This window comes from Hyperolius riggenbachi, chromosome 2 (assembly GCF_040937935.1).
Source record: "Hyperolius riggenbachi isolate aHypRig1 chromosome 2, aHypRig1.pri, whole genome shotgun sequence".
Classification (NCBI taxonomy): domain Eukaryota; kingdom Metazoa; phylum Chordata; class Amphibia; order Anura; family Hyperoliidae; genus Hyperolius; species Hyperolius riggenbachi.
In genome coordinates this window covers 179,303,848-179,321,457 of record NC_090647.1, presented here as the reverse complement: position 1 = coordinate 179,321,457, position 17,610 = coordinate 179,303,848, and the positions used below count along the sequence as shown (strand labels likewise).

At 40.0% G+C, this 17,610-nt stretch overlaps 1 protein-coding gene across 7 annotated transcripts in view; it reads left to right on the top strand.

The window, feature by feature from the left end:
* DACH1 (dachshund family transcription factor 1) overlaps positions 1-17,610 on the top strand; it is a 458,644-nt gene that overhangs the window by 226,975 nt on the left and 214,059 nt on the right. For 4 of the 7 annotated variants that reach the window (XM_068267843.1, XM_068267844.1, XM_068267839.1 and 1 more), the window contains exons 3-4: positions 4,355-4,441; positions 4,665-4,823. In XM_068267843.1, coding sequence (XP_068123944.1) covers positions 4,355-4,441; positions 4,665-4,823 — 246 coding nt within the window. The remainder of the gene's footprint in view (positions 1-4,354; positions 4,442-4,664; positions 4,824-17,610) is intronic. The other 3 variants (XM_068267845.1, XM_068267841.1, XM_068267842.1) reach the window with 1 other exon arrangement.

The following is a 17,610-nucleotide window of genomic DNA, read 5'->3' as shown; positions in this document are numbered from 1 at the left end:
AACCATGATGATGAACAATCTTTGTCTTCAGGTCATTTGAGAGTTGTTTTGAGACCCCCATGTTGCTACTCTTCAGTAAAAACTAAAAGAAGGAGGGAAACCTGAAAATGACCCCTTTAAGTACTCTTTATTATAATTGGATATACCTGTGTATGTAGGTCAGGGGTCACTGAGCTTACCAAGCCAATTTGAGTTCCCAAAATTAGTTCTAAAGGTTTTGGAATATATAAAATGACAAATGCCCAATTTATGCACCTGCCTAATTTTATTTAAACAATTATTGCACACTTTCTGTAAATCCAATAAACTTCGTTTCACTTCTCAAATATCACTGTGTGTGTCTCCTATATGATATATTTAACTGACATTTTTTATCGTAACAACCAACGATTTATACAGGGAAAACAAGACGATTAACTTTCGCATCCCACTATATATACAGTATATACTTTATTTTCATTACAGGATTTGATGCATGTAGGGACCTAGTTACACACAGTTCAATTTAACATATATCTAACAATCAAAGCGAAGCATTTTCTAGAAAATAACTGTTTTAAAGTAAGGTCATCTTTAGAACTTATTTATGCCCTATAGCTAACAAATCAGTTTCAAATGACACATGTAATTGTTAGCAACCTTACCACAAATGTAGAAAACACTGCACAGGTGAAACTCAATATGGAGCACTCATTCTTTTCTGCATGGTCTCAGGGCTTCAACTGATATGCTCTTACCACCTTTGGGGCATTAATCTCCCACATATCTCGGTTCTTACATTGATCTGACATCACCACATATAGATTTCAAAGTAATTTTCTCTAGACCCAAATCTACTCACTTTAAAATAGCTCCTCCACTAGATATTATGTACTACTGTTGAGAAATAAGCACTCTCAAAATGCAATAATTGTACCTTTGACCATTCAATAAGCAGTTATTTTGATTCTTAATGAGCTTTTCTTTGTGCAGTAAGGGCTGGGGCCCACTAGAAATTGTAAAAAGCATTCGCTAAGTGTTCTTTGTAGTAATTTTAGAAGCGTTCTCTGGAGCAATTTCTGGTGATTTTAAAGTGCTTTTGAATGTAATGCTAGTGATTGGTTCTGTGTGGTAAAATTGCTGCTCAATTGCTTTAAACAACGATTGAAAAGCGATTTTGCAGCAATCTTATATTTTTTATTGAAGAACAATTGCTTCAAAAATGTTGCAAGACCTGAGATTACTTTTTGGTGATATCAAAATAGCTCCTGTGGAATCACGCCAATTGCCTTTCATTATCCTAGCAGTTTTGGAATCAACAGCAATTCCAAAGCATGGCTAAAACAGCTCCTGTGGGTCCCAGCCCTAACTATTAGTGTTAGGTTAACTAATATGGTTTCAAAGGCTATGGCCCCTTTAAGGACCATAACCTTTTTTTTTTTAATTTCTTACTTCATGATCACTGGAATTGGTTCACAGTGATCAGGGGATCAGGAGCCAATGAAAACAATTCCTGACTGAAGTACAAAACTCTGTCTTGGTGTTGCTGGTGTCTGCATTCTGGCACAGGAGCCACTGGTGTTAAAACTATGCTGCATCAGACTTTGGTAGCCACAAATGTGACATAATTTTAACCTGCTGTGGTTCTGAAGTTGTTAAAAAGGAGGGCTGTGTGGAGTTCAGTCAAAAAAAATAAATCCTGAACTTGTGGTTTGCTATGCTAATTTATTTTGCACACAGGCCACCAGTAAAAGTTAAAGTGGCAGCTAAGAGCACCTCTTTAAGAATGACCACACATGGCTGGATTTTCTTCTAAATCTAAAGCTTTACTTGAGAAGCAGATGTAAATGGCTTCCTCAGGGAGTGACAAATATTTTAGATTTGTTTTGGAGCAGTTTTAAAGATAGAATATAATAGACCAGAAAATGACTTCTTTCTCTTGATAAGTCCATGTATCCTTTTTTGTTATGTGAGTTATATAGTGATTTGTGATCAAAATCTTTACATTACTTTTGTTTTTGTTATGAGGTAATGCTGGAACCAAGCTGGGAAATGAAATGTTTCAAGTTTCTCTTGCAAATCAGTTATTTAGGACAATATGAAAATAAGCTATTATGTCTGCTTGTTTCATTAAAATAATTTTATTAAACTTGTTGAAAAATTATTTTTGTTGTTAAAAGTGGTGAGCAAGCCTTTAAGTAACCGTGTGATAAGAAAAATATGGAGGCTTCCTTATTTATTTTCATTAAAAAGCCTATGCTTTGATGATCCTCTGCCTCCAGTTTATTAAGCCACTGATCCATTTTGAGCATGCAAATCGGGTGCACCATGCTCTCCTTCCTCTTTTTCACGTTTTGGATGCCAGGCCAGCTGCACATTGGGCAACCTATAGTAAAGTAGCTTACAACTATAAATACTTAACCATTTCAGCCCGCGGGGATTTTTCACCTTACGCATCGGAGCAATTATCACCTCCCATTCATTCGCTAAGAACTTTATCACTACTTATCACAATTTATTGATCTATATCTTGTTTTTTCCGCCACCAATTAGGCTTTCTGTGGGTGGTACATTTTGCTAAGAGACACTTTACTGTAAATGCATTTTTACAGGATTAATAAGAAAAAAATGGAAAAAAAATAATTATTTCTCAGTTTTCGGACATTATAGCTTTAAAATAATCCATGCTACCATAATCAAAACCTATGTATTTTATTTGTCCATATGTCTCGGTTATTATACCATTTAAATTTTGTCCGTATCACAAAGTATGGCGCCAATATTTATTTGGAAATAAAGGTGCATTGTTTCCATTTTGCGCCCATCACTATTTACAAGCTTATAATTTAAAAAATGTTTGTCGTATACCCCCTTCAAATGCATATTTAAAAAGTTCAGACCCTTAGGTAACTATTTATGTCTTTTTTTTTTTTTAATTGTAATTTTTTTTTTGTTTCCATTAAAAATTTTATTTGGGGAATATTTTGGTGTGGGACATAAACAGTCAATTTTTAATGTTGCTATTTGTGTAAATTGTAATGTAAAAAAAGTGTAGATGTAGTTTTTTCTATTAGGCCACAAGATGGCCACCTTCATTTTTGTTTTCCCTCCTTGTACCTCTCGCTAAGCGGAAGTACAAGGGGGATGCGGAAATTCTTCCGGGTAGAAGAACTGAAGCCTCATGGGTGAGCGCTTCGGTTTTTCTGTGGGGAACACAGATCGGTGATCAGGAACCATGTTCCCTTTCACTGATCCAGGGCTACCGGGGTACACAGTGGGGACACGGGGGCGTGCCCGTGATCGTGTGCGGGAGAGCGCCCAAGCGCGGGAGCGCATCAGAGCAGCCGCCCGGACGTGAGCTTCAGGTCTGGGCAGTTGAAATGGTTAATATAATAATTAGCTATTAGACCAGAGTATAATGGAAAACTACTTACATAATAATCTATCACCCCATCATGAAGTGGTTATGGAGAAAGCAATAGTATATTGCACATTCTAGGAATGAAGGATGGTAAGGGATTATTTCAATGAAGACTTTCACTTATCCAGGTGATAGTACAGTATATCCAAAAGAAAAAATAACGTAGCTTCCACTTTCCAAAGGAGGTCTAGGTTCAATTTGGGCTGTAGTGCCATAGGAGGAGGAGCTTCTACTTTCCTCTTTTTAAGCTCTAGAGCTCCCTGCTACTGCACAACATCTTCACTTTTAAAACCTGAAGGAGATTCATGGATGTTTATAAGTGCAGGTACTTCCATCATCCTGATCTAGACAACATACTTAAAGCAATCCTGAAATGAGGGAGAGAGAGGAGATTGATACTTACCTCATTAGTGGGAAGCCTCTGGATGGTCCAGAGACTTTCCAAATCATCCTAAATATCATGGTTCCAGCGCAGGGTCCCTTATTAACTATTCACTCCAGCAGGTGGAATAGTTTTCTATGGCCATGCTCTCAGCCATAGATGACTGCATCCAGACTGAGCATGCATTGGTAAGGTCTGCACATGCCCAGTAGAGCAAACTGTTTGTGCATGGTGGAAAAAGAATATGCATGAGTGGCTTTGTTCTGCTGGACATGCACTGACAGTACCCACACATGCCCAGTCCATGTATGCTTGTGCTCCACCAGGAGCATGGCCAAAGGATAAAGAGGGGCCCTGTGATGAAATGGTGGACTATAAAAAGATCCAGGAAGCCTTTGGAACATCCAGACTGAGGTATCAAACTTTTTCCTCCCTGTCGCTTCAGGGTTGCTTTCGAGAACTTAAACAGTGAACATCTGCATAGTGTATGTCTATTAGCTAGACTGCTTGTTGGCTGGGGTAAATGGATTACCTGTACTTATACACATCTGGGAATTGTGTTTGCTCATTAGAACTCAAGATGATGTTCATGAAGAGCGATGAAAGATCTTCTCAAACGGTAAAACAACTCCAGTTGACGCTACCTTATTTTGGATATGGTAAGAGAGGTTAAATGAAATTAATGCCATGTATTACACAATAATTTGCCCAGTTTTACGAGTGATGTGTATCAGGGCTAGAAAACTATATAGCCATGTTTGAATTTGAGCCGGCAGGTTCCTGACCTGGAACACCGATCCTGATACTTAATGAAAAATGTACTGAAAGAAGAAATAACAAAGTTCTCATTTATATGTGTATATATTTTATAATCTCTTTTAGGTCTAACAGCAGCAGCCGCTGCAGCAGCAGCTGCTACTAATGCGGCAATAGCTGAAGCAATGAAGGTTAAAAAAATCAAGTTAGAAGCTATGAGCAATTACCATGGCAGCAATACACACGGTGCAGACTCTGACAGTGGAGACCTTAATTCAAGTGTTGGTAAGTATTTCATGTTTCAGCAATTACATATAATATATATATATAAAAAGTTGACTTGCTAGCTATGACCTAAAAGAGTTCAGGCAATCTCTACTGTGCAATAAAGGCCCTCAAAAGTATTCAGTACCTCAGTTGTCCATTCATGTTTTCTCCGGGTCTCCCTTTCATCTATATATTTTCTAACTACCGTATATCACTGAGGATAACCCAACCTTTTTACACCTACTTTTTTTTGTGTAAAGTGGGTGGATCAGCTTATCTGGCTGGTGATATATATGTGCATGGCAACCTTATGCAGAGTGTATGTTGGAAGCACCTCTACTCACATCTTACACTTGCATCTTCACGTGTTCCTGGCAGCTTCTGGACTGGCCACTAGAGCACCAGGCTCACTGCACTCTCATGACAGTGAGCCTGGAGCTCTAGCGGCCAGTTCAGGAGATTCTGGGAAGAAGCAAAGATGCAAGCCGGAGCAAGAAGTGGTAGGTATGCATTCATCAGCATGCTCCAATGTGCTTTTTAAATCCACTGACACACTTCAATGCACACTCTGCATGGGGACTACGGTGGCACATTTGGGTTTGGCTAATCAGTGGATCAGAGCATTTGGCCTATTTTCTGTGAGTGGGCTTATTTTTGGAACGGTCTATCCATGGTGATATATGGAAATTTTAAATCCCACATTTTTACTAACACATTATTACTTTATTAATACCCGGGTATAGAGGACATCTTATAAACTCACTGTATAATCATTATTGATAACTGCTTTTGTAAAACTATAATGTAAAGGAAATCTGAATGCATCATCAGGACTTAAAGAGAAACAGTGAAACCGTGACCAAGAATTGAACTTCATCCCAATCAGTAGCTGATACCCCCTTTCCCATTAAAAATCTATATGGCTGATATTGTGGTGAAACCCCTCCCACAGTGGGATGTCAGGACCCTGGTTCTGACCGTTTCCTGTCTGTAAACCTCATTGCATTGTGGAAAATAACAGCTGTTTACAGCTGGGTCCAACTGTAAAAAAAAAAAAAAGCAAGCAACATCTCTTTTCACTGACATCACCTGTGAGCAGTAAAAATGTCACCATGTGGTAAATGTCAGAATGTAAATCAGGGAGAGGAAAGATTTTACAATAGGAAAACACTGACTAAATCATTTATACATAATTATTGTAAAAATGAAGCATGTAAAAAAGTTTTTTACATTATTTTCACTGGAGTTTCTCTTTAACGAGCATGTATAGTGTTACCTGAATCCATCTATTCAGCTCTGTGCTATATGGAGCAGAGTAGTGTGTAAATGTAGTGACACACAGCTGCTGATTACCAGCTATTTTTTTATTTTTTGGCTGTGCAAAGGTGATGATGGAGTAAATCTAATTAGCACATACACTGTACTCTTTATTCCTTCCAAATAAATTAGCCCCTTTTTCTTACCTTGGAATTCTGTTAAATGTAGATTCAGTTACTTTCTTACATACTTCTTATATATTTTGAATGTGTAGTGGTGATAAAATCCGATCAATAAATTTACCAGGGTTTTTTTTTTTATTTAAATAACAGACTAGTTTATCGTCACGTCACAATGGATTTTTTGCTCATTGTTGCCACTCTGCTTATTCCTTTTGTTCTAAATTTCATCTTAATTTAAAGCAAGCCCTGTTTTGAATTGTTATTATATTTGATCCAATAGGATATGTTTTCTGGGGTGTTTCTAGGCATATGTCATCTAGGCATATGCCTTGGGTGCAGAGCCGGGACAAGGTCCTCCAGCACCCAAGGCTGAGGCACCAAAGTGCGCCCCTCCATCCCTCCCACCCCAGCCGTCACACACTGATTGCTCTTAGACTAAGAGGCGCCACAGGGCCCACAACCTCCCAAACACCTTAATATGTAGTTATCTGGCTTGCAGTCACTGCCATGTATCCCCTTTTCTTATTTCTTTCTGCTTCAAACACAATTAGGAATGACAGCAGAATGAATTCTGCGCCCCCTCTTACACTGCGCCCTGAGGCTGGAGCCTCTCCAGCCTATGCCTTGGCCCGGCCCTGCTTGGGTGCCACTTAGTGGTTGGGGCATGCATTTTGTTTTGATGTTGCTGCTGTCTGCATTCTTCTACTTGGACGCAAAACAAGCAGAAGAGCTGGATAATGACCCAGCAGGTCCCTAGGCAGATGTAGATGTAGATGTAGTTTTACTATTTGGCCACAAGATGGCCATAGTCAAAAACAATTTTTTTTGTCCTGGAAGCAAACGCTCTCGCTTCCAGGAAGCATAAGGAGGATGGTAAACTTTTTTTTTTTATCAGAAAGACAGCGGCTTCTGACTAGAAGCCGTCGGTCTTTCTACCGGGGACTTAGATCAATGAATGGGAACTATATTCCCATTCATTGATCTCCGGGCTAACGGGGGGCAACACAGCTTACGCAATTATGCGCAGGAGCACGCAGCAGCCGCCTGGACATTACAATCACGTCCAGGCGGCTCAAAAGGTTAATTGAGAATATAAGGGATTATGGCTTGGAGTTATTTTAAAAAAAACACTTTGGGTATGTGCATGTGACCCCAGGATTTCAGCCAAAATGGATACACTGTATATATTAGAAGGTGAGTATCCCATATAGTAACTGAACGTTGCAAATATGAACGGATCCAGAAGCACTTGTGGGTAGGGAAGTTGTGGTCGGCTTAATCTGGGCAGTGCTGTTATGGGCCATGGCTTAGTACAGCAGTCGTGGTGTGAGCGCAGGTGCATCTTTGCATACTTTAGTATGCACTGACACACCTGTGGGTGGTGGCAGCTTACTGTGGTTGGTACAGTTGTGGGTGGTGGCTTACTGTGGGTGGTGGCTTAATATGGCAGTTGTGGTCTGCACATGCAATTCTTTTGAGAATTGGTGGTTTCCTGGTTCATTAGAATATGGGGAAGGTTAGATTTAATTATTAGGGAAAGGCTTCAGGAAGGGTTTAACATTAGCAAGGAGGTTAGGGTTAACTGCCAGGTTTTGGTAATACTTGAATGGGGATAATAACACTGGATGTTAGTAAGGGGGGAACATTGGGTTGTGGAAATCAGGATTAGATGTCAGGAAGTAGGGATGGTCAATGAGATGTCAATCATTCTGAGTTGTAACGTTTATAGCCGCCTGCTTATTCTTTAGGTTATCAGTCACTCAGTGGCCCCTCCTTGGGGCCACCACCCAGCCTCCCCTTAGTGCTGTCCTTGTAGCCCCCATTCTGTCCAGTCTGTCCACTCTTTAGAGTGGTCCCACACCTACCATGTAGCAACTGTCACAGGGAGTGCCTGATAACATATAGAATAAGCAGGTAGCTATCACTTTTACTTTTCTTTTTGTTCCAGGGAAAGTGGTTTGTTGTTTTTTCTTATTTCATTTGTACTTCTAAAATGGTTAATTTAAAAAAAAGTAAGCAGTCTTTATTTTAAATGAGGCAGTTTTTATGTTCTTTTGCCCATTATGAATGGGTGAGAGTTGCTGTGGGATCCCCTCTAGTTCACCGATGAGGGTTAGTAGCTTAGTTAGCAAATGTGACACTTAAAGTCATAATTTTTCCCTAATAGAGGGAAGCATCTAAATGCTATTAAGGCTTCCCTCACTGACCGGTTCCCCATGGCTGAGCTTGTCGGCAATCTGATCGCTGCTGTGCTCCTCTTCAAGCACGAGTGAGTCCATGCTGCATCAGCGCAAGTATGGCTGCACCTGCGCAGTAAGCCACAGCTGCTTGTGCATAAGTCGCTCTGTGCTACTGCGCAGGCATGGCCTGTGCCAGGAGAGGAGCGTTGCTCCAATCAGCCTGAGGGTCCCAGGCAGCAACAGAGGACTGAAGGATAGCGAGGGAAGCCTCATTAAGATCCAGAGGCTTCCCTGTTCTTAGGCAAGTCTATATTTCTGAACCCAATGGACCTGCTGAACCTACTATTGGAGTTGGGTTGCTGTTTGGGTAATTATTATTATTATTATTTTTTTATTTAGAAGGAAAGGAATTGAAGAAGACAGTAAAGATACTGGTAGATCGTGATTACAAGAAGGTTGAGTCAAAAAAACAGATTTTAATCATTTGCCTAACTCTATGCATTTAATAATGGTAAACTTTTAAAAACGTATTGCACAATACATCCCCAAATATCTTGATTTCTTTATGAAAGGCTCCTAGCACTACAAACCACTACAAATTACAAATCAGCAAATGTCTTTTTATTGAAATAATCTGAACAAAAACAGAATCAGTGCCAACGAGGGTACCCAGCAGTGGTTCTTTAAGGCTTCTTGCACACCAAGACGTTGTGTTAGGTGGCACGTTAAGGTCGCATAACGTGCACCTAACACAACGTATGGTGCTGCAAAAGCCGACGGTAGAGTGAGCCGCGTTAGGCTGCTCGATGCCCATAATATCTCCCAGAGTGGCGCTGATTGGCCAGCGGGACCACGTGATGCGGAGCGAGACACTCCGCATCACGTGGTCCCGCCGGCCAATCAGCGCCCGCCAGTGCAGTGAATATTAAGTAGCCATGTGCGCGGCTACTGTAGCTGGCTCTCCCCGCCTCCTCCGCCCCCCACTGCGCATGTGCAAACAGTCTAACGCGGCTATAGCCGCTCCAACGCCGTAGCATGCTGCACTTTGCACAGAACGTGCAGCGTTACATGTAACGCAACGTGGGCTGTGTGAACAGCCCACTTGTGTTACATTGCTGTGCGTTGGGGGAGCGTTACAGGCGCACTAACGTGCGCCTGTAACGTCTTGGTGTGCAAGCAGCCTTAAGAAAGCTTTATTGTACACACAACTGACAAAATCTTTTATATGCAAATATTTACATGCCCGGATAATCACATGGTAAGCCAGGAGAATAATGTATTTAATAGAGCATATTATTGCTCCAAATAAGTATTGCAAACAGTTGTGCACTAGTTACTGCTGAATTGCAAAAGGTCAACACGTAAAGGGAGTAGAAGGCAGCCCAAGATGCAAATAGGTAATTATTTTATCTCCCACATTCCAATTTAAAATGATAACCTTGAGTTCACATCCTCCTACAAGGATTACCATTTTAGGAAAATAGAAAAAAAAAACATATTGGGCCTGATAAAAAAATAAAGCATTAATAGCCTAAGAGAAGAAAAAAATATGTATATGTAAGACTATAGCACAGTTTTCCTCCATCCGGAATCAATTGGATACTTTTAGTTTAATATTTACTTGCTAAGATGAGATGTTAGTTTGCTTGGTGATAAACAGTCGGCTGCTGGCATCTGAAGGTGACCTGTCAGTTCATATGGACAAATCTCCTGCTTACTGAAATGTACAAAATAAATCATTAAAGCAGGCAGGTGCTCATTCCTAGATTTAAATCACCATAGATTTATGATTTGAATTAATGCTTCATTTGGTCATTGAAATAGATGCTGACAAAATGATATGCAGTAGCTGAATCTTCCATACTGTAGCCGTCCTAATATTGATTGCAGAGATGTCTGCAATCTCTTCTTTCTATCAAGTAGTTTCTTGTGACAGGTTGCTTGATATGGTCCATATTATTGATAAGACAATGCTGTTGATGGCACACACACAATTCTCCTGAACATTAATATAAAGTGCTATATTTGTGTAGAAATAGAGGAGGAGGTGAGAGCAAAATATTTTAGCATTAGGGACATTTTGACGGGAAAGAAATGGTGTGATATATCAAAGCATGCATTATTTGAAGTGGTATAAAATTACTTTTAATTTATAGTAAAATTTGGAAATGATACAATGCAAAGTAGGAGACGGCCAGAGACAATGGAAGGTTAGGGAAGTGTATCTTATTTAAAGGACATCCAAGTAAAAATAAACTGATTAGATAAACAATTGTATCTATCCTCCTTCTCCTAAAAAGGCCTTTTTTTTTAGCTATCTCACATTTAAATATACCTTTTAAGGTTTTACTGTTTCATTGTCTCTGCTTAATGACACATTCATTGAAGTATACCAGAGCTAAAATCTATGAACTATTGACCCCTTTTATCTCTTTCCTGCTTTCAAAAGCCAGTTACTGCCAAGAAAATGTTCTATGGCTGCATTTCCTTATCAGTGAGGCTTAAAGCGGATCCGAGATGAAAAACTAACTATAACAAGTAACTTGTCTATATATCTTATCTAAAGTTTAGATAGTTTACACAGCAAATCTAGCTGCAAACAGCTTCAACAGCTTATGATTATTTATTCATGTGATACAATGACAGCAGCCATGTTGTTTGTAAACATTACACAGAGGTAGGCTTATCTGTATCTTGAGCACTCAGACTGTGATAAAAACCTAATCCCCCCTCCTTCCTCCTCCCCTCTGCCTTTGAAATCAATGGCTAGTAACACCTCCCCCTCCTCCTGCCCAGACTGAGCTCCCATGAGCCCTTGCTACTGCCAAGGCTCTTTGAAAAACTGTGGGCGTGGTTTATTTAGTTTATAGGGCATTAGAGTATTAAAACAAAAACAAAAAAGTATTTGGCTTGAGGAATGCCCTATAAACAATAGGAAAGGAACACAATTGTGCAATGAGTAAAAGTTCACCTCAGATCCACTTTAAGCTATTGTCCAACCCAGTCCTGACCTGGACAAAAACTGTAACTTGCACACCTAATGTTTTAATTTTTCAGGCAAAGAAAGAAAAAAGGAACACAGCCTTGTTAATTGAGTGCTTGCCACTGCACATACACACGTCTATCTTACCATGTCACATGTCACCTCAGATGTCCTTTAAGAAATAGAGAATTGGTGTGGATACTGTTACACTACAGTGCATGATTTAATTGTGTGGATGATCTGTGTGCAACATCAGTTTAAGCATGGGGGAATCATCCTATCGTGACATCACATGACAGGTGGACCTTAAAGAGAATCTGTATTGTTAAAATCGCACAAAGGTAAACATACCAGTGCGTTAGGGGACATCTCCTATTACCCTCTGTCACAATTTCGCCGCTCCTCGCCGCATTAAAAGTGGTTAAAAACAGTTTTAAAAAAGTTTGTTTATAAACAAACAAAATGGCCACCAAAACAGGAAGTAGATTGATGTACAGTATGTCCACACATAGAAAATACATCCATACACAAGCAGGCTGTATACAGCCATCCTTTTGAATCTCAAGAGATCATTTGTGTGTTTCTTTCCCCCTGCAGCTATCTTCCACTGAAGTGTCAGGCTATTTCTTCCTGCAGAGTGCAGACAGCTGTGCCTGTATGTAATTCCTCAGTATGTGAAAGCCCAGCCAGCTCAGAGGAGGATTTATCCAGCTTGTAAAAGATGATAGAACAGAGAGAAGCTGCAGTAATCTAAATATCACACAGGCAGTGTGCAGAGAGGGGCCTGGATGGGGGAGTTCATAGCAAAACCACAACACTGAAGAACTTGGCAGCCTTCCAGACACAGGCCTGACAAGTCTGACAAGAGAGAGATAAGTTGATTTATTACAGAGATGGTGATAGTAGAACGTGCTGCAGTAAGCCAGAACACATTAGAATAGCTTTTGGAACTTGTAGGATGATAAAAAACAGGATGCAATTTTTGTTACGGAGTCTCTTTAATGTTGAGGACTAATATAATAGTGGCTTGTCATAAATACATTTAATCTTTAAGCTCAGGACTTATTGCTAAACGTGTGTTCATGTTACCCAGTAAACTTCGATCTTTCTTTTTCAAATCATTGTTAGTTTAACGGACAACTTCTAAAAATTCAAAAGATTTAAATGTAGACTTCTCCCAGAGTATATTGCACTATAAATTACTGTTTTCCTATGTCACTGTCACTTAGAATAGGTTGTGAAAACCTGACAGATCTGACAGGTGTTGGACTGGTCTATCTCTTCATGAGGATTATCAGGTATTTATTCATTTGCACAAACCTTAGTGAATGAAGTTGCTAAAGCAACTACCAGAATGGTGTGCAAATGAATAGGGAACCTGTAAAGCATCTTTGTATAATTCTTTTTCAGGGAGTGCTTTTGTATAGAATAAAGATACTACTGAAAGTGAGACAGGCAAAAAGGGCGCAGGAAATTTGGGCTCACCATGTGCCGCCATAGGCCATAATGTGAAATACAGCTATAGCGGAAGTTCAGACAGTAATGTGGGTGTCATCAAAAGATGAAGCCCAATTTACTGTAAAACAGCATGAATCGGCTGCCAACAATAGCTGGCAGCTGAATAATGTCTTACCCCTGAACCCAAGCCCGCTTGGAGGGGTAATAGAAATTAACTCTTCCAGGACTCTTGCAGATGCAGGGTGAGCCATTTTTTGGCTTTACCCTGCACCTAAATTTCCTGGCACCTTAATTGCATGCATGCTACTGAGAGTCCCTCACGAGAAGATGGACTAGTCTAAAATCTGTCAGATCTGTTAGCTTTTCACGACATACTGTAAGAGACAGTAACATGGGAAAAAAAAGTAATTTATAGTTCATTTTACTCCAGAGGAAATGTACATTTTATATGTATGAATTTTAAATTTTACAATTTTTAAAGATAGTGCTCCTTTTTAGAAATAATACTAAATATACTAAACATACTAAATGTTGTATTACTAAACTGGTCCTCCATTATCACTGTGTAGGGGTCACTGTAAAGCTTTGCAGTAGCACAGTGGTTCCACACACACCCACATAATGATAATGTTAAACTCTGATTGCAAGACAAGATTCTTTCAATGCATAACTTATGCATTGAAAGGAAATAAAAGGAATTTACTGGGAACCTTTTGAAGCTCAGGATATCACCCTCACAATAATAGTAACACTGCGATACTGAGTACCTAATGTTGTATAGAATAACTTGTACATTTTGCTGTGGTGAATTATGCTTTGTTGGAAATAGTTCTGTGTTGTTTTCTATTGTGGTTGTTGAATAGCTCTTTTGGCACAGATCTATCCATGGTAATTGTTGAAACTTAAATTTACAATTTATTTTAGCCAAACCAAGCTTGCTTAGCATGTAGTTTTGCTCTGTTTTAAGTGGTGTGTTGTACACATTGTTCTAAATATGTCAATATGGTTATACAACAAAATGTGGTTGGAGGTTTTGCTGTATAGTTTGCTTAATCAGTGTGTGTGCAGTATTTATGTTTATCTCTTATTCTGAAAATGTAAAGAAAAACATTATTAATCTTTGAGCTTTGTTCTGTCCCAGATCTGTTAGGCATATATGTTGGGCTAAGTAAATCTCAGGGTTAGCTGCCCTCTGTTAAGATGTGAACCTTTAATGGCCCCTATTCAACATTTCCATTGTATTATTTTGCAGGATAAACACACAGGATTCAGCAAAGCATGAAATGCATTTTCATCTTCTACTAATTTAAAATGTATCAAAATCTTTCCCCCAAAATAGCTCAAGTGAACATCTTAATAAGTTAATGTCCGAGCTGCAAAAAAAATGACACCTACTTACCTGGGGCTACCTCCATTCCCTAGCAGCCGCTATGTCCCTCAACGCATGTCCCTCAATGCAGCTCCACTCTCAGCCGCCAGCTCCCAGACCCTGATGGTGCAGAGGGACTGACCTCGCCAGGTTGTCCTCTACTGTGCCTGCACGTGCGCCACTTTCAATCACATACAAGTGGTCCAGAGTATGCTGCACAGGTGCAGTAGTTCTGTGCCTGCGCAGTACACTCCACACCTCATGCAAGTGATTGACAGTGGCGCTCGCACAGGTGTAGTAGAGAACGACCTGGTGAGGTCGGCCTATGCAACTTCGGGGAACGGGAGCCAGCGGCTGTGAGCGCAGCTGTGGCAAGGGACATATCAGCTGCTAGGGGCTGGAGGAAGCCCCAGGTAAGTAGGTGTCATTTTGCAGCTCGGACATTCCTTTAAAGAAAACCTGAACTGAAAATTAAAAGTCAAAATAAACATACACAGGTCATACTTACCTCCCATGTAGTATACTCCTCAATCTCTTTCTCCTCTCCCTCGTCATGTTTGTCCACAGTGATCAAGGGAATTCTCTGTCCTCCATTTTGAAAATGGCCATTACCCCATAACAGCTTTCTGGTCAGCACACTGTTAAACTGTAACATTGCCCACTTGAGCCATAGGGAAACATGGACATTACCGGGTTGTCCACTGAGCTAGAGCTGCCTCAACTGATATATAACTGACAGCAACTGATATATTTCAGTTCTGACAAAATGTTGTCAGAACTGGAGTGGATCATTGTCAGAAGAAAATGGTGATCTTCTGAGAGAAACTGATGGCAAGGTAACTATTTAATGTTCATTTGATGTTACCTCATGTGTTTATTTTAAATAATTTTACTCAGTACAGGTTCTCTTTAAAGAGGAACTCCAGTGAAAATAATGTAATAAAAAAGTGCTTCATTTTTACAATAAATATGTATAAATGATTTAGTCAGTGTTTGCCCATTGTAAAATCTTTCATGGTGACATTTTTTACTATGGGCAGGTTATGTAGCTGCTGCTAGCTGTTTTGGCCATTGGAGACAGCTGTAAACAGCTTTTTCCTGTCTGTGAACCTTGTTACATTGTGGCAAACTGTCAAAAGTACCGCGGTCCTCAGAGCTTCTTGTGGGAGGGGTTTCACCACAATATCAGTCATACAGCGCCCCCTGATGGTCTGTTTGTGAAAAGCAATAGATTTCTCATGTAAAAGGGGGTATCAGCTACTGATTGGGATAAAGTTAAATTCTTGGTTGGAGTTTCTCTTTAAGGTCACCTCTGGATTGGATTTACAGTGAAATAAAAATGTATTATGTACATAAGTAGATGTGTCCTCGGGTGACAGGAAATGTTGGCACCAAGAGAACAGAAGTGTGGGCACCCATGTTATTTTTGGCAATTAAGGGAAATTTTAGGCATCCACATCGCCTGATTAAGTAGAAGGCACAGGGGCCATCCACTATGCAAACTGCTGCTACAAATATATTTTTATCAGGCGCTATTGTATCAGGCACTGCAGGTGCCCAAATTTCCCTTAATTGCCAATATTAACATGGGTGCCTATGAGGTCCCCAAACTCCCGCTATGCCCAGTCTTTTTTGTGTACAGTAGCAAAAGTGGGTTAGACATCGGTAGGGAGGTAGGTTAAGGTTAGACATCTGTGGAGGATTGTTTAGTGTTAGGCATCGGTGGAAGGATTGGTTAGGCATCTGTAAAGGGAGGGCTCATGTGAGAATAAGTTTAGGTTTCACAATAGTTTACTATTGAGATTACCACTGTTCAATAGTAGAATATCAGTAATTTTACCTATATTCTACTAGCGGGTATTTCCAGGGCCTACATTTCCACAGTGCCCATTTTGCACGTACGTGGGTCCTGGAGCTCTGAGAATTAGGAGTCAGATCAGCATGAGTACTGCGGCCACACAATGGCCTCAATTCACTAAGCTTATCTCCTGTCTTTAATAATTTTTCTAGAGTTGTTACCATGGTGATAAGGCATGTAGTATTCAGGAAACATTTTACCTCAGGCAAACCTAAAGTTAACTCTTCTGTCTTTAAGTTAACTCTTTAATCCTTAAAATAACTCCAGAGTTAAAGACAGGCTGTTCATTAACTGCGTGTGAAAAGAACTACAGAGGAGGTAACTTAACTACAGAGGAGGTAACTTAACTACAGAGGAGGTAAATTAACTACAGAACAGGTAACGTAAGGAATGAAGAGATAAGATAACTCTCTTACTGTGTGGAGGTAAGTTTTCTCTTGAGAAAACTTATCTTAACTGTTCATTCCTTAAGTTACCTCCTCTGTAGTTAATGTACCTCCTCTGTAGTTAATTTACCTCCTCTGTAGTTAATTTACCTCCTCTGTAGTTATTTTCACATGCAGTTAATTAACAGCCTGTCTTTAACTCTGGAGTTATTTTAAGGATTGAAGAGTTAACTTAAAGACAGAAGAGTTAACTTTAGGTTTGCCTGAGGTAAAATGTTTCCTGAATACTACAAGCTTTATCACCATGGTAACAACTCTAGAAGAGTTATTAAAGACAGGAGATAATCTTAGTGAATTGAGGCCAATGTCTGTTAAAGATCTGACATGCCGGACTTACATTCCCTCATCTCTAGCTGGTGGCAAACTGACATAGAAACATTCTCTTTAAAGGGGTTATTTCGCGAAAAAAGTAGGCAGTTAAAAAATGTGACAGATGACAGGTTTTGAGCCAGTCCATCTTTTTAAGGTGGATTCTCAGGGCTTTCTTTGTTTTCAACAGCATTTCCTGAACAACAGTTGCAAAATCTAACTGACATAATAGTGTGCAAGTGATTAGGGAGGCCGGCTGGTATATTGCTATTTTGGCAGTTAAACTGCTGTTCAGGAAATGTTGTTGAAAACAAAGAAAGCCCCGAGAATTCCCCTTAAAAAGATGGACTGGCTCAAAACCTGTCATCTGTCACATTTTTTAACTGCCTACTTTTTTCGCGAAAGAACCCCTTTAAAAGTTGCATGTTTCAAATGCCATAGCAATGTTTTAAACATAAAGCACCACTATCATGAAAAAAGTAGGCAGTTAAAAACTGAGAGAACCAACAGGTTTGGCCAGTCCATCTCCTCATGGGGGATTCTCAGGGTTTTCTGTGTTTTCAACAGCATTTCCTGAACAGCAGTTGCAAAGTCTAAGGGCCCGTTTCCAGGAGGAGCGGTGCGTTGCGGCTACATAGCCACATCGCACCACGGGTGTCCTGAAACACATGCACGGCAATGGAAAAGTTTCCACTGCGTGCATGTTGTGTGGTGCGGTGCAATCCGAGAGTCTGCAGCATGCTGTATATTATCGCACGGCCGC